Genomic DNA, 22,884 nt, shown 5'->3' on the forward strand with positions numbered 1-22,884 from the left:
AACTGACCCTCACAACAGACCCTCACAACAGACCAAACTGACCCTCACACAGACCAAACTGACCCTAACACAGACCAAACTAACCCTCGCACAGGCCAAAATGACCCTCACACAGACCAAACTAACCCTCGCACAGACCAAACTGACCCTCACACAAACCAAACTGACCCTCACAACATACCAAACTAACCGTCACAACTGACCCTCACACAGACTAAACTGACCCTCACACCAGACCAAACTGACCCTCACAACAGACCAAACTGACCCTCGCAACATACCAAACTAACCGTCACAACTGACCCTCACACAGACTAAACTGACCCTCACAACAGACCAAACTGACCCTCACAACTGACCAAACTAACCCTCACAACTGACCAAACTAACTGTCACAACTGAACCTCACACAGACCAAACTGACCCTCACACAGACCAAACTGACCCTCACAACAGACCAAACTGACCCTCACACAGACCAAACTAACCCTCGCACAGACCAAACTGACCCTCACACAGACCAAACTGACCCTCACACAGACCAAACTGACCCTCACACAGACCAAACTGACCCTCACAACAGACCAAACTGACCCTCACACAGACCAAACTGACCCTCACACAGACCAAACTGACCCTCACAACAGACCAAACTGACCCTCACAACAGACCAAACTGACCCTCACAACAGACCAAACTGACCCTCGCAACAGACCAAACTGACCCTCACAACAGACCAAACTAACTGTCACAACTGACCCTCACAACAGACCAAACTGACCATCACAACAGACCAAACTGACCCTCACAACAGACCAAACTGACCCTCACAACAGACCAAACTGACCCTCACACTTACATCTTAATCTGTTTATGTGTATACAATAGTCTCATGTGCCTGATTTTAGTTGTGAGTGCTGAGACGACCACGTGCACACGAGTAAGTTAGATATACCAATTAGTACAGTGTAACAACAGTTGCTGTACCATCAATCTAGTTATGTGTGGTACTATATATCTCTAGAGAACATGTTGATCATGTAAGACATCTAGTCAGGGTGTTCCGTGTAACAGTTAGTATGATCGTCATGATTGTTCAGAACTAACAACAGTACTGGGTATCTATGTGTGTCAGTGGATACATTCTTACACAGTGCATTATTTTTTGACCAGAGGGCCCTAATGTAGTTATCTCTTATACTCCCTATCTATCTGTGTTTGTGTCAGTGTGTACGTCAACCAGTCCTCCATCAGGCTTGTGAGTGTCAGAGAGATGGTGTGGGTGTTTTTTTTTTTTTTTTTGCTCTGGTGACAGCAAGTTCAGGCAGGGTGTGTGACGGAGGAGATATGAGAAGAGTTCCCAAAGCAACAGGCACTCAGAACACATAGAGAAGATCGCCCAGGAACACAGAGACACAGCAGGTAAGAGAGAGAACGCTCTCTCATCTCTCCTTCTCTCTTTCTGTCTTTCTTTCCATCATTCTCTCTTTCTTTCACTATCTTTCTTTCCATCATTCTCTCTTTCTTTCACTATCTTTCTTTCATCTCTCTCACTCTGTACTTTCCAGTATTCACTAACGTATGTTAGTTATGTATAAATGCTGTTATGTTGTCTGACTGAGTAATGCGTTGGAGTCCTGATTTACCTCCACGTTAAACCAATATTAGCGATTTTGACAAAAATCCAAAGAAGATTTTCTAACCAGACAAGCATTTGTAAATCTCTAACCAATCACATGGTCCGTATATCTATGTCAATGTTAATAACCAATCACATGGTTCACATGTTACAGTTAGTGAAAACAGAAGGAAACGTTTAGATACTGTTTTACGTGTCTATGAGTTTTCATATGAAATGGTTTGACAACAGTCTGAGTTAATAACATTGACATAGATATACAGACAAATATATACAGACAGATATATACGGACAGATATATACAGACATATATATACAGACAGATTTATACAGACAGATATATACAGACGGATCATTACGGACAGATATATAAACAGACAGATATATACAGACAGATATATACAGACAGATATATATGGACAGATATATACAGACAGATATATACAGACAGATATATACAGACGGATCATTACGGACAGATATATAAACAGACAGATATATACAGACAGATATATACAGACAGATATATATGGACAGATATATACAGACAGACATACAGTTATAACCTGTTGTCATGGAGATAGTCATGAAGTGACTCATAGGTCTACGTTCCAAATGGCACCAGATTCCCTATTTAGTGCATTACTTTTGAGCAGGGCCCATTAAAAGCAGTGCACTACCTAGGAAATAGGGTGCGTGGAAGCTGCCAGTGTTTGAGGCTCCAACTCGAGAGCGAAGAGTCAAAGTCTGAGTGAGTCTGGAACCAGGAGTCCCTGTTATCTCTGTCATAAATTGAACACACAGAGGTGGCACACAGGCACACACAGTGAACTCTCTGTCACCCAGATGAGATGATGCGACAGAGAGAGATGGAGTGACAGATAAACACAGATAAATATTATCTGGCACATTACTGTTGTATCTCATCCAGCACAATGCTTCTTTCCGTCTTATTTCATACTGAATCAAAAACCACCCGTCCACAACCTTTGGTGTGTGTGTGTGTGTGTGTGTGTGTGTGTGTGTGTGTGTGTGTGTGTGTGTGTGTGTGTGTGTGTGTGTGTGTGTGTGTGTGTGTGTGTGTGTGTGTGTGTGTGTGTGTGTGTGTGTGTGTGTGTAAACTGTCTATGCAATTCTATAGTACAGAGAATGAGATCATCTATCTGGAAGAGCTACATTAAGACATGAATCCCTTTCTCTCTCCCCCCTTTCTCTCTCCCCCTTTCTCTCACCCCCTTTCTCTCTCCCCCTTCTCTCTCCCCCCCCTTTCTCTCACCCCCTTTCTCTCTCCCCCTTTCTCTCTCCCCCTTTCTTCACCCCCTCTCTCACCCCCTTTCTCTCTCTTTCCCCCCCCTTCTCTCCCCCTCTCCACCCCCTTTCTCTCACCCCCCTTTCTCTCACCCCCCTTTCTCTCACCCAGCTTTAAAGACATAAAAACAACAACAGAGAGATACATTGCATCGCGAAGGAGAAGAGAAGGAGAGAAACAAAAGAAAGAGAAGAGAAGGAGAGAAACAAAAGAAAGAGAAGAGAAGGAGAGAATAAAAAAAGAAAAGATGGCGATCGGAAAGAGTCCCAGAAACGGTTCCGTCAGGTCTCCAAAGTACCTGGACAAGAGTTCTGGGTTCTACGGTCGCCTGGATGAGCCCGAGATGGGAGGAGAGGAGGAGGAGCGGGGGAGAGAGGGGGACTGGGGGGGATCGTGCCCAGCCACAGAGCTCTCTACGCGGGGAGAGACGGACCGGGGAGAAGCTGGGGTGTTTGACTTCAACGAGGGAATGATGGAAGATGACGACACCACTCTCCTCCGAAGGAAACCCAGCCGGCTCAGCTCCCGCTGGAGAAGAAGCTCCAGGAAGGCCAAACCCCAGGCGATCTCCCCTAGGCAGGGGGACCAGATCCTGGGTACGGAGATTGAGGCCCCTGTCCTGGAGGTCACTGCGGTGGAAGTGAGAAGGAGCCGCTGGGGGAGAAGCACCGGGAAGAAACAGGGGGCCGAGCCCCTGACGGTCTCCCCCAGGGAGGAGGGCCCGAACATGGGTACGGAGATGGAGACACAAACCCCTGTCCTGGAGGTCCTGGAGGTGGAGGTGAGGGTAGAGACTGAAGAAGGACAGAGGGAGAAAGAGAGAACAGAAGAGGAGAGGACGCTGGTCCACTTTGCGAGCAGAGAAGAAGCGGATGACCAGGTTCTGATAAAGGACAATAAGAGAGGGAGGGAAGAAGAGAAGGAGGAGGAGATGAAGGTGATGAGGAAGAGGAGCACGCTGAAGAACTACCGCAAGGTGAGAGAACGAGAGAGGATGGTGTGTGTTTTGCCTTCCAGGTACCCTTGGAAAACCTCCACTTGTTAATGTTGTAGCAGCAGCAGTAATATCCAGGTGTACCCTTCTTACCCAGTTCCATTTTAACAGACAGGACACGGATGACTTAACACATTCTCCCCTCCCCTCCCCTCCCCTCCCTGTGGAATTCTCCTAGAGGGAGGAACAATGGGTTAAAGTTCCAGGTTCCACGTTCCACAGTTACATTCCAAGAATAGCAGCCAGTAATTAGTTATTTATGGAAACATTTATATGACCCTCTATGCCCATATCATTAACGGTCTGGTCAGAGTCCAATGGCTGATCTGTGTACGTCAACCACCCCATGAGCCCAAATGCTAAATTAACTCTGTAGGCCATTTTGAAAATCTATTTCTTATTTTATTCAGTTGATAGTTAGACCTATTGTGCCAAAAACAAAAACAGATATTATAGCTATAGTAACATTATCGCACTAGTAATATTATAGCTATAGTAACATTATCGCACTAGTAATATTATAGCTATAGTAACATTATCACTATTGTAATAGTCCCAGGACAACTCTTCAGCTAGTATCAGGTGACACACCTGTTCTCCCCACCTGCGACCCTCTCTTCTCTTCCCCTCCCCTCCCTAAAGCTAAGATGTTGTCTGTTTGCTTTATGAATCCATCCCCCTTTCCTCTCCTACTCCACATTGGGAAATGTTCCCTCCCTCCTGCCTGCCTGTTGATCTGTCTCTCTCTTTATCATCTGCCTTCCTCATCCTCCTCTCCTCCCCCTTCCTCCCACTCTTCTCCCTCTCATCCCCCCTTCCTTCACGTCTCTCCCCCCCTCCCCTCCCTCCACATCTCCTCACACATTATTTAGGAACAACCCTGGGCCTTTCTCCTCCCCCTGTCTGTCTTTCTCTTTCTTCTCCATCAGCGGGGAGAACACACACGCACACAGGTGTCATTCCTGTGCCTTACTATCTGACCACAGATCATTGTTTGGGGGCACTAGCGATCATCCCTCGCTCCTACCCAGAAACCACCAGGCCAATATTTCTTCCTGATTACACAGAGGTCAGGGGTCATGTCATAAGAAAGAGACCAGGATGAACACAACATATAACTACATCAAAGGAATAATGATACACATCCACTCTGAACACACAAACTGGGACGTCCCAAGTTATCTTGTTCTGATCTCGACTGGATCATGTTCCAATTCAAATGTTTTCTTGTGTGAACACATTTGTTAACAATGTTTTTTTAAAATCAATATCAATCAAACAATGTTTTCTTGGTCACCTGTATCGATTATTCATTCTATCCCCTTCAGACTTTCGACCGAGCGTTCCGTCGAGGGTGGGAGACCTTCGTCACTAACCTGTACAGCGTGACGCTCACACCTGACTCATCATCATCACCGCCACCATCAAGGGAGATGCACCATTCCTCAGCATTAGCAGATTACAGATAGGATTCACAAACCTGTTCATCTAATCTGTAAACTGCAATTGTTCCAATCAGGTTATGTAACGCCCATATTGTAATTTGAGATTGAGGCTGGCTTGGACAGAGCGTTCCGTTTGTGTTCTCAACGCAAATGACCTGTGTTCACCTCAATGTATGGTTCAGTTGATTAATCAAGCAGTGATATTGATCTAGTACATACGGGTTTATCAATGATCAATATGAACAGCACCCGATTAACACCAGGAAGTACACAAAGTTTAACTCATTCTTATTCTGAATTTCAAAATAGCACACTATTGTACTAGTGCACTAAATAGGGAATGGGTTGACTACTTCCTCAAGTTCATACCTCTCTGGAGGACCGTCTGCAGGGTGGTTTCAGTGTTGTGCAACCTGAGGGATAAAGTATGTTTCACTACACATGTGCCTAATGAACGCAGCCCAAGATGAGACCTGATAACGTATGTTTCACTATCCATGTGCCTAATGAACGTAGCCCAAGATGAGACCTGATAACGTATGTTTCACTATCCATGTGCCTAATGAACGTAGCCCAAGATGAGACCTGATAACGTATGTTTCACTATCCATGTGCCTAATGAACGTAGCCCAAGATGAGACCTGATAACGTATGTTTCACTATCCATGTGCCTAATGAACGTAGCCCAAGATGAGACCTGATAACGTATGTTTCACTATCCATGTACCTAATGAACGTAGCCCAAGTGTGTTATGTTTGTTTCATAAAAAGAGAACGTTTACATACCATGAAATTAACTAACTATGGGGGACATGAGGGTACGAAAAAAACGGTCTCAAACTTTGGTCCTCTGACTTTGTCTAAAAGGAGGTTGCACACAACACACATTTAATACATTATTTATTCATGTTAATGTATTTACTATATGATCAGTTTTCACACATTTCTGTGTAATCTCTCTCAATAATATCTTACCAAAGAGTTTATTTATTTTTAATTATTGGCTTAAATCACAACATAATATCTCTCTCTTGCAGCATTGAAGTCAAGCTCAGGATTATATGAGAGCTATACTGAGCTGGTGGAGAATGGTTTGTTTTCTGTGTTGCACTTGAATTACTAAATTGTTATATTTAGTTTAAAAATCAATGCTTTGTATTACTTGTGCCATCTTTGTAGCCTTTGTCCTTAAATAAAATATAATTTCTCAAATATATTTTGTTCTTCATCCTCCTAAGAAAATAACATTTTTGGTCAGCTGTATACTGCCCTACAGAGGCAAAAGGCGGTAACTGCTCATTAGCTTTAGCCTCTGGCACTCCAGGGTGAATTAACGAACGCACCCTCTGTATGGGGTGCGCGTCTAATTGACTGTCAGCTGGCTATCGATCGTGTGTGTGGTGTAACGTTACTGATTCAAATAACACATTGAATGTCTGAATAAAATGTCTGAATAAAATTATAGGTATTATATTAATCATAGGGATAATAGATTGAAGCTAGTATACATTGATGATCGCCTTTTGTGGGAGCAGGTAGCACAAATATATTGCTAATTTAGGTAGGTTGTTTTACATTTTGGTCAGCTCCAGCTAGATGGCTGTCGTGTGTGTGGTGTACTGATTCAAAGAAACCATCAAATGAAATTTCAGGATATAATTCATTATTGGGCTAATAGATTGCAGATCAATTGCAGATCTCCTCTTATGGGAGCCGGTGGCATTGTTAGTCTATGGTCGCTAGCTAATTAATTATATTTTCAGATCTACTTAGCTCGCTAGTTATTACCAGTGTCTGGATTGTCGGCGTTTCAGAGCAAATTCAACCATCCTTTCCACACCGCAATGCTGTGCCTTGTATCCCTAGATTAGCAATGTAGCTGTCAGTCAGTGTCATACAGGTGTGATTGTGTCACTATCAGAATACAATGATATGATGATATCAAGGTAAAAGGCATTAACTATACAGCCACGGGCCGGTTAAAACCAAGTTATAAAGCAGTATGTTAAGTTACTGCAATTTACCTTAGTTTCACAATACATTTTTGCTGTTACTGCTAATATGAAACCCCAATTTTCTCCCAAACACAATACACTAGACTAAGTGTAATTAACTCATTTTCGACCAAATTAGAAGTTACTGCTTTTTTGTTGTTGCTTGGTAGGGCGGTATAACGATATCAAAGATGCCAAATGAAGTAAATGACTCCAGTGTTCCAGCCATGTCGCGACAGACAGAACGTTTGTCGACAGCGCCTAGCGACTGTTACTACAGTAATTTAGAATCTTTTGAAGTAACCAATAAAAATGCACAATGTTATATTTCTTTGACCTCATTGGTGTATTCAAATAAAAAGTATTTTCCGTCGAGAAAATGATGCAGTAGCTAAACTGTTTCAGTTGATAATTATTATTATTATTTATTTATTTTTTACAAATTCTGCTAATAATAATAATAATATCTCTGTTGATTTGAACTGGCGACGATGAGTTGCCGTCATCGTTTGATACTCTGCGTCCTCTTATTGCTATTTGATGAAGGTAAATAACTTGGTTAATAATTAATTGGCTAGCAACATTTGCTAACGTAACGTTAGCATAGCTAATGGTTCTTTGATAGCTATAGCTAGCCAAGTGTCACACTCAGGCTAGCAAGGACGAACGTGTCATTTTAGCTGTGATTGTTTGAAAAATGAGAGCTGTCAGATTAGCTCGAAGACAATACCAGTTATTATTGCAATTTAATTGTGTGTAAATTATGATGCTTCAACTGGCCATAAAATATTACACAAACACCGCTCTATCAATAATCACTCAAACACAATATAGCTAATAACACTCACAAACAATAGTCTATGGTGTGTCAATGATGTAACGTTAACGTTGTCTACTATATTAGATGTAGATCATTGTCATTGATGTTTCTTTTTATATATATATATATTTTAAATTATTAATCCCAGCCCCGTTCCCGCAGGTCTTTTGGTATGCAGTCATTGTAAATACGAATTTACAATGACCACTACTTAGCCACAATTTAGCCATGCTTAGCCACTATTTAGCCACTATTTAGCCATGCTTATCCACTACTTAGCCACAATTTAGCCATGCTTAGCCACTATTTAGCCATGCTTATCCACTACTTAGCCACAATTTAGCCATGCTTAGCCATTACTTAGCCATGCTTAGCCACTATTTAGCCATGCGTATCCACTACTTAGCCACAATTTAGCCATGCTTAGCCACTACTTAGCTACAATTTAGCCATGTTTAGCCATTACTTAGCCATGCTTAGCCACTATTTAGCCATGCGTATCCACTACTTAGCCACAATTTAGCCATGCTTAGCCACTACTTAGCTACAATTTAGCCATGTTTAGCCACTACTTAGCCACAATTTAGCCATGCTTAGCCACTACTTAGCTACAATTTAGCCATGTTTAGCCATTACTTATCCACAATTTAGCCATGCTTAGCCACTACTTAGCCAGATATTCTGTATTCATGCCTAGTCAGAGTATGGTTCTCAAGATTATGATTCTCAGTCACATCCCCAACCAGCCCACTACAGTACAGTCATTGTTTCTCCCCTCCTCTCCTGTAGGGTCACTGAGGTACATCCCATTCCCAGCAGCACCCCTCATCCCTGTTGCCTACACATTGGAGCCACAGGGAGACCTCTCAACAAGTCAAGATGTCTTCACTCCTTCCCCATCAAATCTTCTGAACCAAATTCACCACAATCCTACACCAGCATTCAAAGATCAGCACAACACACCATCCCATCAAGATATTATTGATCTATCTGGATTTTCAACCATTAGCTATACTGACCACTTTGACTCAATATCCACAACTTCTCCAAGTGGTGGTCTCAAATTCAATGCCAGTCAATTTATCAATGATCAAACATCATCATCATCAGCTCACGATGTTGGCTACACTGAACGGATAGACAACGAAACTAAAATGGCGACCGCTAGTGGTTGGAATAACAGCAGTGATGTTACACCTTCCTCTTCTTCTGCTGTTTCTTATTCTGAGCTAAACAACTCTCTTGTTGGAACCAACATTAGCCAGAGCAACGCTAGTGGCCACACTGAAGATCTCTCTGTGACTTTGGAGGACAGTCCTCATCCGAACGGATCTGTGGTGGTGCTGGAAACAAGTGATCCGTTAGCTGATCTAAACGTTGATCCTATGTCAGCCCCTGACGTCATTGACTTCTACACTCATCGGACAGTTTCTGTCTCGGTCACCGATGACCTTGGCAACACTAGTCTTAGTTTACATCGTAACAACACTAACGTTACTGTCACAGTAGATACTAGTGCAGTAGTTACTGAGACGGCAGCGCAGGCTGAACCGAACACAGATTTGATGCTGGGCCTGGAGGAGGAGGAAGAGCGGGAAGAAGAGGAGGAGGTAGAGCGGGAAGAAGAGGAGGAAGAAGCCAGTGGCCATCTTAATACTGCTCAGGATGCTTCACTCTCAGACCCCCTGATCGACGATATTAATCATGCTTATGTGATAACAGGTGACTATAATGTTAGCGCTGAGGCTAATGACTCTGTGATCACAGGTCACTATAATGTTAGCGCTGAGGCTAATGGCTCTGTGATAACAGGTCACTATAATGTTAGCGCTGAGGCTAATGACTCTGTGATAACAGGTCACTATAATGTTAGCGCTGAGGCTAATGGCTCTGTGATAACAGGTCACTATAATGTTAGCGCTGAGGCCAACTACTCATCCTCAGTTGCTATTAGTGGCTTCAGCGACAAATTGTACTTTATAAGAGAAGAAGCAAATGCTCACAATGAAAGTCAGGAAGCCGTTACCCTTTCCTCTTCTGCCATTGGCTACACTGAATATGAAGATTCCATCGAAGTGACCAATGACTACCAGGGTACTGTTACCAGCGGAGACGAAGGAACAACATCACCTACGCTTACTAGTACCAGCGTGGAGCAGAGTGGCGAGAATGAGAACCAGGAAGTGCTTCCTATTGCGGCTCCTATGATTGGGTATCCTTCCTTGGAGTCTGTGGATCCTAATGAAAGCACCACAAAGTCAACTGTTGTGCTGAACCACATTGACTATATTGACTCTGAACCTAGTTACTCTAACCACTATGTGAATGTAGCCAGCAGTGAAAAATATGCCCACTCTTCATCCTCCTCCTCCCCTCTTGAACCTGACAGTGACCACCTCCAATCTGCTGATGATGCTGAACTAGAGGTACTAGGCTCTGGGTTGGAGGAAGAGGAGGAGAATAGGAGCGGAGAGAACAACTGTAGCAGCTGTAGCTGTGGTAACACCACCTCCAGTGCCAGTCACCATCCCACCACCACCATTGACAACACTGACTATGATTGGGGCTCGGCTGAAGTCAGTACGACAGGTAACCAGGGTAACAGCACAGCAGACATTGAAGTCCCAACTGAAGTTAGTAGGATTGTTCAGGGAAACAGCAGCAGCATCTCCATGGTACCTTCTGCTGAAAGCAGCTCTGTCCATGGTAACTACACAGTCATTGTTCTATCTGACTACAGTGATAACATCACCAGCACTACTCTGACCCCCACCAACCGTACCAGAGAAGGGGTTGTTGTGAGTACCACCCCCACCGCCGTGCTTGAGGAACCCACAGGAGAGAGCCGATGTGGGACTGCATGTTCTCCCAGCAAGGCTCTACCCTCCACCACCACCAGTCTGGAAGCCAAACAGGAAGAGAAGGACCAGAAAGCGTCTGATGCTGTAAAGAAGCCCGTGTCATTGTGGAACAGGGGCCGCTCGTTGTGGCCTCGGTTTCCATGGATGCGCAGGTTTTAGAACTACGGATCTCTGGGACCGGGAACATTTTTTGAGGGGAACCAAATCTTAGGGGAACATTTTTGAGGGGGAACAGTTCTGAGGGGATTAATGAAAGATAAGAGATATTAATATTTGTATTGTTTTTTTAGATGTTGACATGGATGCAGTATTTTGGGGGTTTAATGTTCGTGCATGTCCACTATGTTGTTGTACACTACAATATGTATATTTTAAATAAATAGTCCTCAATAGTGTTGTGTTGGTCTTTGTCTGAACTGTGTTGCGCAGCATACCTGCTACTCCCATTGATTAAACAGAACAAGCATAGTCTCTACCGCCATCTACTGGATATATGTAGGAAGTGTTTCAATTAAATGTCCTGTATTGGTCATCAGGTTTACAACAACACACACACACATACCATAGGGAGAAGTTATGCTATTGTATTTATCCTTCATTTATTCAGGAGATCATATTGAGATGAGCACTCCTTTCCCACTATATAATGAAAAGCAATGAATGCTCACCGAAACATGAGAAGTAATTAACTTAACAGTATACAGCCAGGTCGCAACTGTAAATGAGAACTTGTTCTCAACTTGCCTACCTGGTTAAATAAAGGTGAAATAAAAAAATATTTACAAAATTACACCACAGTTATACATTGTATATGGCTAGACGTAGGCCTATATACTGTAGAACAAATCTTTAGCTACAATGTGTTAGCCTGGTCCCAGACCTGTTTGTGCTATCCTGTTTCGCAAGGAGTTGTTGACATGACAGCATAAACAGATCTGGGAACAGACAGGTTAACAATCTGAACTGTAGCCTCTGAAACCACAATGAATGACTGGGCCTACGAATAATTTCACTTATCAGATTACAGATGAAGACAAACAAAATCAACATCGGACATCTTGAGACAAGTACAAAATATCTGGCAGTAATACCAGACAACAAAAAGGAAATGTCATGTATAAGTTATATTTTAACAGTTGTCCTTGGGAAATCAAAAAAACATGAAGGAATAGTCCTGTGCCTGAAGTCATGTATCCATGTTCACAGCGCCTCTTCAGCAGATGAAGTATGGTATTGCAGTGTCCCTCCATCCCAATTCTCCTGTATGGTATTGCAGTGTCCCTCCATCCCAATTCTCCTGTATGGTATTGCAGTGTCCCTCCATCCCAATTCTCCTGTATGGTATTGCAGTGTCCCTCCATCCCAATTCTCCTGTATGGTATTGCAGTGTCCCTCCATCCCAATAGTTCATAAGATAAAGTCCCCTCAATTTTTTTAATTTTTTTTTAACCTTTATTTAACTAGGCAAGTCAGTTAAGAACACATTCTTATTTTCAATGACGGCCTGGCCTGGGAACAGTGGGTTAACTACCTGTTCAGGGGCAGAACGACAGATTTGTACCTTGTCAGCTCGGGGGTTTGAACTCGCAACCTTCCGGTTACTAGTCCAACACTAACCACTAGGCTACCCTGCCGCCCCAAAATCATTGTAGGATTGAAGGATAGGCAGCCCACAATTACTTTCTGATTTTCCAATCAAAATTGATTTAAAAGCTTAAAATGCCATACAATGCGATGCACAATGACTACTTTAAATAATTTACATAAAACAGCCCTTAGTCGTGATATATTGGCCATATACCACACACCCCCAGGACTTAATGCTAAAATATCTCCTAAAAGCCAATTTAAACTTTTAAAAAATATATATAAAATTTAATCGGCACATGTGTAATGCAGACCAAGTCAAGGATTAAACAGTATGCAAGGTTAACAGTACAATACTTAAAAAAAGAAGCCTACTACAAACTACCCCATAGCGGTAAACACCTACTACCCCATAGCGGTAAACACCTACTACCCCATAGCGGTAAACACCTACTACCCCATAGCGGTAAACACCTACTACATGACTGGACATGCTACACTACAACATCCTTTCAAAAAACAAATCAAAGCCGTAAAATAATTGAAGTCAGTCAACTTTCTATAGCCAGTGAAATATGTCAGTCACCGATACGTTGTGTTTCAAACCACCTAGAATAACGACGTAAAGATTTGAGTTGACAGGAAATGTCACGTTGTTCAGTATTGAAATTAGAACACCACATGGTTCATTCAAAATGGCCAGATTCTTTCTGGTGGTAGTAAATCAGACATAAGACAAGAATTCATTTGTAGATTTATTTACACATCAAAACAGTCACAGGGTTGAATTGACTTGGCCTGGTTTCCCCCAGTTCCAACCAGATGTCCCACTTCCTTGCTGACCAATCAGGAGTGTAAGAGGTCTTGCCGGTGTAAAACAGGAGAGCTAGAGGGGAAAACAGTGTGAGAATTAAACCCTGGTGATACTGTAGGGACTAATACACAAGGTATGAGATGACTTGATCAGAGATGAACCAATCAGTCAGAGTTACATCAGACTGGGGCGGTAATGATGACTCATCACGTCAGTCTGTAGTGTAGAACACATTGCATGGGTCAGTGTGATGATCCAAGAGGAACATTCAACAGAACATTAACATCTTCCTAATATTGATCTGCCCCCTTTTCCATTACAACACATATCCACTGAGTGGTCAATACATTAACCTGACCAGGTGAAAGGGAGCCCTTATTGAAGTCACTGGTTAAATCAGTGTAGATACAGACAGGTTAAAGGGGTTTTAAACCACAACACATGGATTGTGTACCACTCAGAGGGTGAATGGACAAGACAAAGGATTTAAGATCCTTTGAATGAGGTATGACAGGTGCCAGGCACACCGGTTTGTGTCAACTGAAACACTGCTGGGTTTGTCAAGCTCAACAGTTTCTCATGTGTATCAACACTGGTCCACCACCCAAAGGACATCCAGCTAACTAGACTCCAATGCCGAACCACAGTTGTGTCCCGGGCCAACATCCCTGTGGAACGCTTACAGACCCCTTGTAGACAACAGGCTGTTCCGAGGGTAAACTCAATATTAGGAAGGTGTTAATGTCCTCTATACTCAGTGTATTATAATAACACTACACACCTTCCCACTCCACCAGCACAGCAACACTTCAGCAGCCAACCAGATCTAAAGAAACAGAACAGTTTTAAAACCAAATAATCCCCATCTTAGATTACTAGACTACATCCAGAACATTCTGAAACCAGATCAGAACACTAGTTCAGTCATTGTAGCCACCCAGCGGTCCAGGGTCTGGGGTCAAGCCCCACCCAGACACCCTCCCTCCAGGCAGGCAGCCCACCTTACCCCTGCCCCCCGAGGATAAGAGCAGGCTTGTCAGTGTCTGCCCAACCCACAGGAGGACCGATGGGAGACCAGACCTTGATCCAGCCCCAGAACACAGAACTGACAACAGACTGTCAGTGGAAATGACTGCATCATTTACAACATTCCAGAATGCTTCATGTGGAAGGAGTGTTAAGATTCCGTCTAAAGTCACACCTTTCCAAACCCTGCAGACACCAGGACCTCAACCAGAGGGGCAGAAACCTAGAGGGAGAAAGTAGGAAAGCATGAAGTGACATTGTAAGACCTTGTAGTCAGACATGAGATCAGTCTATAGCAGTGTATTCTAATCTTGGGGACCCAAAACAGTCAACAAGTGTTTCCCCCAAGAACTGGGCTTGAGCGGTATTCCCAGAGTATTTCAGAAACCAGAGTTTCACCAACATTAGGGTCTGATTATTCAAAACTAAAAAGTGAAAGATCAGAATTGAGCTGTCAGTCTAAACGAAGCCTTACATCTGTCCCAAGAACCAGGATTGTGAAACACTGCTCTAGAGTATAGATCAGTTCAGTAACCAATCAGTCAGCTTAACATCAGACTGGGGCGGTAACAGGAAATCATCACTTCTACATGATAAAGGACAGTTAATGGCAACAGATCAAGTGAAAGTTGATCCTTACACACCTTGAGGTCGTACAGCAACAGTTCTCCAGTGGCCAGGCTGGAACAGTCAAGACCTGGAAGAACAGATCCCTAATTAAACATTATGCAGAAGTACATTAGGTACTGCAGACTATATGCAGAGCATTCTGAAATGAGATCAGACTTGGTGTCAGTCATTGTAGCCATCCAGCCAGTGGTCCACGGTCTGGCTCCAAGCTCCCCACCCAGACACCCTCCCTCCAGGCAGGCAGCCCACCTTACCCCTGCCCATTGCACCAGAGAGCAGGCTTGTCAGTGTCTGCCCAACCCACAGGAGGACCGATGGGAAACCTGGATTGATGCCAGCCACAGAACACCGGACAGAAGCTAACGAACTACTGTGTGACCTCATCACATACAGCATTCCAGAATGTTCCATGTGGTGGGTGTGTGCTGTAGCAAAGCTTTCATGGGAGTTGTAGTTCCCTCAGTGATGTTAATGAGTAGGTAGAAGGTAGGTGGAGTTTGTAGCAAGTTCAAGAGGTGCAGGGTCAGTGAGTGAAGATGCTGTAAAAACAAATCATACACACCTTCCTGAAGACTGCAGACCCACAAGGACATCAACTGGGGGAGGAGAGTTGAGGGATCATTAAGTGATATTGTAAGAACTAGTGGTCAGACATTAGACCAGTCAACAGCACAGCATTAACTAATCTTAGGGACCCCCCCCTCCGGGTTCCCAGGGCCAGAACACACTGCCAGAGTAGATCAGTTCAGTAACCAATCAGTCAGCTTAACATCAGACTGGGGCGGTAATGTGAAATCATCACTTCTACTAACCAACAGGTGGCACTATTATTAATTTCACATCTATTTTTCAGTCTGGTCCTTGAATCGTCTTGGTCCATTTTCCCACCACACTAGAAGTGGCTGATTCTACTTCCTCATGTCGTGCCTCGTGTTCAGCCAGGAGTGGACAGACTGCTGCAGTCATTGTCTGAACACCAGGAAGTAGCATAGATTGCAGTTGACAAGTGAAATAATCTGCCAGCTGGTTGTGCTACACTTCTACTCACAATAACTTGAATTACACACCTTCATTCACTGTCACAGCAAAGAGCTTCCTGCTAGTGGCCAGTCTGTATTAATGTGATAAAATGCAGTACAGAAAAGTAGCCCCATCTCTATAGATCAGTTCAGTAACCAATCAGTCAGCTTAACATCAGACTGGGGCGGTAACAGGAAATCATCACTTCTACATGATAAAGGACAGAAGTCAAGTCGATCACACACCTTGAGGTAGTTCAGTAACAGGCATCTTCTAGTGACCAGTCTGGTACCACCATCAGGACCTGAAGGAGTAGTCAAAATACAGATGTCGAACAGCACTACATTGAAGACGGCTTTTTGTCTTGAGTTGCTATAACCCATAACAATTACCAAACATACTCATTAACCAAAACTCACCAGTCTAGTTGGCACCACGGCTCCCTGTTCAGCCACATACAGAAGAACCTAGGAAGACATAAGCTTCAGGTTACAGTCTGGGTGGGGACCAGATATGAGGAGGGCACAAGGAGGGGGTTAGACACAACATATGTAGCCTTTATGACAGGTTACGTAGCCCTCTGCTGAAGTCAGCTATTCCTTTTCTCAACAGGAGTTCAGACGAACGAGATTCCAAAGAGAATATTCATCATGTTCAGCAGAAGGTTGGGAGATCTAAAACATATCGTGTTCAGCTAAACTATACAAGTAAAAGTTGACAATGCTGTGTAAATATCAATACAATAAACTATAAAGCACCACTTGGGACAGTTTCAGAACCACAACTTACCAGTATGTTGGAGTCCACGCTGCAATGCCACGGACCACAGCACCCAAACCCTGAAGAACGAAAGGCAAACATTTTATTAGTGTGACGATTGAGGAATCGATGACCAACTGCTGCACTATATACAGTCACTCAGTAGTTCATGTCGTTTCACATCGGTTCAAAGTGAGCTAAGTTCATCATCATTGGGACTGTAGCACATCCCGGTAGCCATAGAAACTAAACAGTCATTCCAAGAAGCCATCTTGTACAGTTGGCCAACCAAAAGGTGAAAGAGTCTGCATCCAAAGTCACCCCCTATTCCCTTTATAGTACACGGGTCCTGGTCTAAGGTAGGGCACTATAAAGGGAAGTGGGGTACTATTTCAAATGATGTCAGTGTTTTAACATTTCACCAACCTGGATTTTCACAAAGCGCATCAGTCTTGTGCATCAGTCTTGTGGTCTGGAATCAGGTATTCTATAGAAGGAATCACAAAACATTAGTTATGGTTTGGCTTCTATGAGAGGATAGAAGGTTCTTAAATAGAGCCCACCAGATCAAAGATTACCTTCACAAAAAATATATATATTTATCCGACATATTCTTGTCTTTGAGGATCATCATTTACAGACAGTCACTTATGAGTCAGTTACCACATCCTGAACGTCCACCCCAAAGGGCACTTCCCCATTTAGCTGTGAATCCATGACCGTTTGCCAAGTGCACAAAAGACATACTTAGGGATTTTGGGCAGAGGACCTTATGTCAGAGTCCAGTACGAGGTAAATTAAATGTAGTTTTGCAAGCCGATGCTAACTAAAGCTAGCACAATGACTGGAAGTCTATAGGTATGTTCTAGCATGCTAGCTGACAACCACATACTTTATAGCTGCGCTAATGCTAGTTAATATTCTCTTATGAAACTACCTTTTAACTTCTCTCATAAATGGACACGCATTGTATCCACTGATTTGGGAAGTAGATTAAGGCCTCTGCCAAAATCCTGAAGTATCCCTTTAAGGTGAAGGGCTGAGAAGCAGGACACAGCCAGGAGGAAAATTACAGAGGTCCATTTATGAACAGGCAACGTGCGGGCATATAGAACCATCTCCTCATTGGTTAAACCCACGTGGGTGATTGAAAGACCAGCTGTGTTGCTGGTTGTCGTGGTAATAAAATGAAGGTTGAGATGCCAATCACCATATAAATTCAAATATGAAAAACCCTGGAAGGAGGAGAGGTGACTTGAAACGATTCGGTTTACCATTGTATGTGTGGATTAATTGTCAGAGTAGAGGACCTTGTGCATTTCAGGTAAAACAACAACTCAATGTTTATATCCCAGGACAAAATGGGTTAGCAACAGCAAGCTAGTTAAAAAGGACAAATTAGCTAGCAAGTGCACGTTTCATGCTTTTCGACCCGTCCCCAAATGAATGTAATTAGTTGAGTTCGTTTTGATATTTTAATCTGCGTGTAGTGATCCCGTTTGGTGTGGGGGGACAAAATACATTTATGAGCGATGGCGCAGCCGGTTTAGCTTCCCCACCCGCTATTTTTAAAGAGACCCGAAGGCGCTCATTGCCTCTTGAATCATGCAGAGATGGACATCATGAAGGTCTCATCATTTTGTTGGAAAGGGGAGAAATGGCGCTTTACAAATGGTATTACAGTTGATCTGAAAGTATTACGTTTTCTGGGCGCTAAAATAAGGTCAATTGTACGGACCAGCGCGACGTACAAAAGTGAGTTAGTTTACCTTACAACTTTTTGACCAGAGCAATGTTCATTTTATTTAACTAGGCAAGTCAGTTAAGAACAAACTCGTATTTACAATGATGGCCTACTAAAAAGCCTCCTGGGGAGGGAGCTGGGATTGTTTAATATAACGTACACATTTCCCTCTAAATGTCAAACTATTTTCTCTGTCACACACTGTCACAACACACGCGCCTGGCTGCAAAAGCGCATTCTGAGTGACGTCAACAGCAGGCGTTTAGCTCGTGCACAAGCAGCAGCAATTTCAGTAAAATTGCAAATCATTGTTGGCTGACTGCAGCATCAGTAGTACTGGTTCGATGAGACAAACCCAACGAATATAGTTGGTCACGAATGTTTGATCTTGAACAGAACTTACATCAATCAACATGTCTCAATCAATTGTACAGCCAGAAATACAGGAATGCGTGAGTCTGTACCTGAACAAAATGGCAGCAGCACAAAACATGGTACAAACATTGGGCACCGACAACATGCAGGCATATAGAACCAGACACGGATATCGTCGCTAATGGAACCTTATTTCCAATACAGTGAACTACTTGACCAGATCAACGTTAATAAGTAGTAGACTATTGAGAATAGGGTGCCATTAGCGCAGCAACAACAGTCGAATCAGGGGCCAAATGCTACTCAGAATCTGGTAAAGAAGTTTATTCTTCAAACGCTGATTCGGTAAGAGAGTGATGGTGCAGTCACTAATAACTGGGGACCTAGCCTACTAGCTAACATCAACATGACACGTGGTAAAGCAGGTGATAACAAAAACCACCAAACTGGCCAGTTGGCAAACTAACGCTCGCTTGCATCGTTTTCCTGCCGCAAATGTGAGTCATTGTACCATGCATGGCAGACATTTCAGTAATATGCAGCTTACCTGAGATGCATATTCTCTACCGAGTCATCGGCATCTTGAAAAGAGTAAATGAAAGTTTAAACACACGGAGGAGAAACTCCAACAACTCTCTCTCACCTGAATGAAAATCCACGAGTGACCAGCTGTTGTGTCGCTCTCCCTTCTTCTTCTATGGTATAATGGCGTTCGCAACAATTAAATGTGCATTCCGCCACCTACTGTCCGGTGGATAATACGGATCCCAAAAAAGTAAAACATTTGGGTAAAAATAAAATATCATAAAAACTACCAACAAAGAAATTAACTAAATAAAATCAACCTGCTTCTCTGTAAAAACCTCATTCTAATCAGGTCCAACACATCCCCAGAAGCCTCCTGTGAGGAAAGGACATTTCCTGGTGACATAAGTCCTTGTTATCGTGCTTCTTCAAAATCTTCTCGGATGCAAAAGATATGATATCCAGCTTCTTGGACACTTGTCCTGTACAATTAATCACTGTGGCTATAAATGCCACAAAAATCCACATTCACAATGAGTTTATCCAGATCAACTGGCTATGTGTGTCTTTTTTTAAATGTATGTAGTTCTGTCACTGAGCTGTTCTTGTCTAATGATGTTCTGTATTATGTCATTCTGTATTATGTTTTGTGTGAACCCAAGGAAGAGTAGCTGCTGTTTTTGCAACAGCTTATGGGGATCTTAATAAAATACCAAATTCTTAAAACACTAACAACTGGTTGCATTGCATCCCCTGCTATATCTTCAACACTGTTGCCTCTTGCTCCTTTGACTCTCTTCACAGCCTCCACATAGGAGACCCGCTGAGCAGCCCTGATCTTTGACACCTTGACCTCCTTCACCCTAACAGGGCACTCAGGGAAGTCCGGAGTATGATCCCCACCACAGATGCAACATTTTCCATTCACAGATTCTTCAATATCATTCTTCTCTCGTCTGCTAACATTTGACATGTGACCATATCCTTTACAATGTCCAAACTGTAATGTTTCACACCTGAGAGAACACAGTACCCCCCTATACACACAGACACACACACACAGACTCCCACACAATTTCTGTGTTTTTGTCATCAGTGGGTTGGAAAAACATTGTTTGATAACTTTGATTTCATGTCTAATACTTGTATTCATATTATTACTGTGTGTGTGTGTGTGTGTGTGTGTGTGTGTGTGTGTGTGTGTGTGTGTGTGTGTGTGTGTGTGTGTGTGTGTAGGCCCTGGGTCTGGATGACATTAAGACCCACCACTGGTGTATCATCGGCTGCAGTGCTGTGACAGGAGAGAACCTACTGACCGGAGTAGACTGGCTACTGGATGACATCGCTGCACGCGTCTTCACTGCAGATTAACATCCTGGGTGTTGCATTAATAAAACGCATCTGAAGAAGCTTCAGTGTTTCTCAACCTCCGCTCTGTGGGATGTTGTTAGCTGACAACATAATCACTTCTATAATGATAGTTTTAGGGGAAGTTTCCCAGACACATATGCTTTTCAGTCCAGGACCAGGGTTAATTGGTTTCCAGTCTGGGTACCAGGACTAGGGTTAATTGGTTTCCAGTCTGGGTACCAGGACCAGGGTTAATTGGTTTCCAGTCTGGGTACCAGGACCAGGGTTAATTGGTTTCCAGTCTGGGTACCAGGACTAGGGTTAATTGGTTTCCAGTCTGGGTACCAAGACCAGGGTTAGTTGGTTTCCAGTCTGGTACCAGGACCAGGGTTAATTGGTTTCCAGTCCAGGACTAGGGTTAATTGGTTTTCAGTCCAGGACTAGGGTTAATTGGTTTCCAGTCCAGGACTAGGGTTAATTGGTTTCCAGTCCATGACTAGGGTTAATTGATTTCAAGTCCAGGACTAGGGTTAATTGGTTTCCAGTCCAGGACTAGGGTTAATTGGTTTCAAGTCCAGGACTAGGGTTAATTGGTTTCAAGTCCAGGACTAGGGTTAATTGTTTTCCAGTCCATGGTTGATGTTGGTGTATAACTGTATATTACATTCAGTCACCCCACCATGGTTAGTGTTGGTGTATAACTGTATATTAAATTCAGTCACCCCACCATGGTTAGTGTTGGTGTATAACTGTATATTAAATTCAGTCACCCCACCATGGTTAGTGTTGGTGTATAACTGTATATTAAATTCAGTCACCCCACCATGGTTAGTGTTGGTGTATAACTGTATATTAAATTCAGTCACCCCACCATGGTTAGTGTTGGTGTATAACTGTATATTAAATTCAGTCACCCCACCATGGTTAGTGTTGGTGTGTAACTGTATATTAAATTCAGTCACCCCACCATGGTTAGTGTTGGTGTATAACTGTATATTAAATTCAGTCACCCCACCATGGTTAGTGTTGGTGTATAACTGTATATTAAATTCAGTCACCCCACCATGGTTAGTGTTGGTGTGTAACTGTATATTAAATTCAGTCACCCCACCATGGTTAGTGTTGGTGTATAACTGTATATTAAATTCAGTCACCCCACCATGGTTAGTGTTGGTGTATAACTGTATATTAAATTCAGTCACCCCACCATGGTTAGTGTTGGTGTATAACTGTATATTAACTTCAGTCACCCCACCATGGTTAGTGTTGGTGTATAACTGTATATTAAATTCAGTCACCCCACCATGGTTAGTGTTGGTGTATAACTGTATATTAAATTCAGTCACCCCACCATGGTTAGTGTTGGTGTGTAACTGTATATTAAATTCAGTCACCCCACCATGGTTAGTGTTGGTGTATAACTGTATATTAACTTCAGTCACCCCACCATGGTTAGTGTTGGTGTATAACTGTATATTAAATTCAGTCACCCCACCATGGTTAGTGTTGGTGTATAACTGTATATTAAATTCAGTCACCCCACCATGGTTAGTGTTGGTGTATAACTGTATATTAAATTCAGTCACCCCACCATGGTTAGTGTTGGTGTATAACTGTATCTTAAATTCAGTCACCCCACCATGGTTAGTGTTGGTGTGTAACAGTTTGACTTAATGTCTTGAAAAGGTTTTAATTTCATGACTACAGAAAAACATCATAAAATACAGTTTTCCAGGGAGTTCTAGAAACCAGTTGAAGGACAACGCCATCCAAAAACCATCTTCTGGTATTTGCTTCATTAGTCCATTGTGACATCGTCCCAAAATGTTTCGCTTATGAACAATCAGGTTCTCAAGATTTGGAACTTTCAATATACATGAATCCTCATATGATGCATTTTGCAAATACAAAAAGACAGTTTTGGGGTGGAATTTTCCTTTAAGGAAAGGATGCATCAGTCAGGTGAAAGGTTGTTTGACACCATGTCCAATG

The 22,884-nt window shown here is 42.9% G+C and overlaps 2 protein-coding genes and 6 non-coding genes across 9 annotated transcripts; 2 read left to right on the plus strand and 6 right to left on the minus strand.

Annotated features, from left to right (window-relative positions):
• Window positions 1-1,272: 1,272 nt before the first annotated feature.
• Window positions 1,273-6,599, plus strand: sb:cb1058 (uncharacterized protein LOC394209 homolog). Of its 2 annotated transcripts, XM_052497767.1 has the most exons (4): window positions 1,273-1,422; window positions 3,060-3,113; window positions 3,145-3,924; window positions 5,271-6,599. In XM_052497767.1, the coding sequence occupies exons 3-4, from the start codon at window positions 3,196-3,198 to the stop codon at window positions 5,409-5,411; spliced, it is 870 nt and encodes a 289-aa protein (XP_052353727.1). In that variant the 5' UTR covers window positions 1,273-1,422; window positions 3,060-3,113; window positions 3,145-3,195; the 3' UTR covers window positions 5,412-6,599. The 2 variants fall into 2 exon arrangements, with proteins under 2 accessions (XP_052353727.1, XP_052353726.1); XM_052497766.1 differs by having other exon boundaries at window positions 1,274-1,422; window positions 3,060-3,924.
• Window positions 6,600-7,717: 1,118 nt separating this feature from the next.
• LOC118368995 (uncharacterized) lies at window positions 7,718-11,454 on the plus strand. The gene is made up of 2 exons (XM_035753509.2): window positions 7,718-7,927; window positions 8,991-11,454. Exons 1-2 carry the CDS (start codon window positions 7,873-7,875, stop codon window positions 11,219-11,221), a joined length of 2,286 nt encoding a protein of 761 aa, XP_035609402.1. The 5' UTR covers window positions 7,718-7,872; the 3' UTR covers window positions 11,222-11,454.
• A 2,153-nt stretch (window positions 11,455-13,607) lies between these two features.
• LOC118369329 (small nucleolar RNA SNORD31) lies at window positions 13,608-13,679 on the minus strand. Its single transcript, XR_004822568.2, has one exon. It is a non-coding gene; the product is annotated as a small nucleolar RNA SNORD31 (small nucleolar RNA).
• Window positions 13,680-15,010: 1,331 nt separating this feature from the next.
• Window positions 15,011-15,080, minus strand: LOC118369328 (small nucleolar RNA SNORD31). Its single transcript, XR_004822567.1, has one exon. It is a non-coding gene; the product is annotated as a small nucleolar RNA SNORD31 (small nucleolar RNA).
• Window positions 15,081-15,858: 778 nt separating this feature from the next.
• On the minus strand, window positions 15,859-15,928 carry LOC118369323 (small nucleolar RNA SNORD31). Its single transcript, XR_004822563.1, has one exon. It is a non-coding gene; the product is annotated as a small nucleolar RNA SNORD31 (small nucleolar RNA).
• A 353-nt stretch (window positions 15,929-16,281) lies between these two features.
• On the minus strand, window positions 16,282-16,351 carry LOC118369326 (small nucleolar RNA SNORD31). The gene has a single exon (XR_004822566.1). It is a non-coding gene; the product is annotated as a small nucleolar RNA SNORD31 (small nucleolar RNA).
• Window positions 16,352-16,723: 372 nt separating this feature from the next.
• On the minus strand, window positions 16,724-16,795 carry LOC127916431 (small nucleolar RNA SNORD30). The gene has a single exon (XR_008094994.1). It is a non-coding gene; the product is annotated as a small nucleolar RNA SNORD30 (small nucleolar RNA).
• Window positions 16,796-17,052: 257 nt separating this feature from the next.
• LOC127916429 (small nucleolar RNA SNORD29) lies at window positions 17,053-17,116 on the minus strand. The gene has a single exon (XR_008094992.1). It is a non-coding gene; the product is annotated as a small nucleolar RNA SNORD29 (small nucleolar RNA).
• Window positions 17,117-22,884: the final 5,768 nt, after the last annotated feature.

Source organism: Oncorhynchus keta, chromosome 35, assembly GCF_023373465.1.
Source record: "Oncorhynchus keta strain PuntledgeMale-10-30-2019 chromosome 35, Oket_V2, whole genome shotgun sequence".
Lineage (NCBI taxonomy): Eukaryota > Metazoa > Chordata > Actinopteri > Salmoniformes > Salmonidae > Oncorhynchus > Oncorhynchus keta.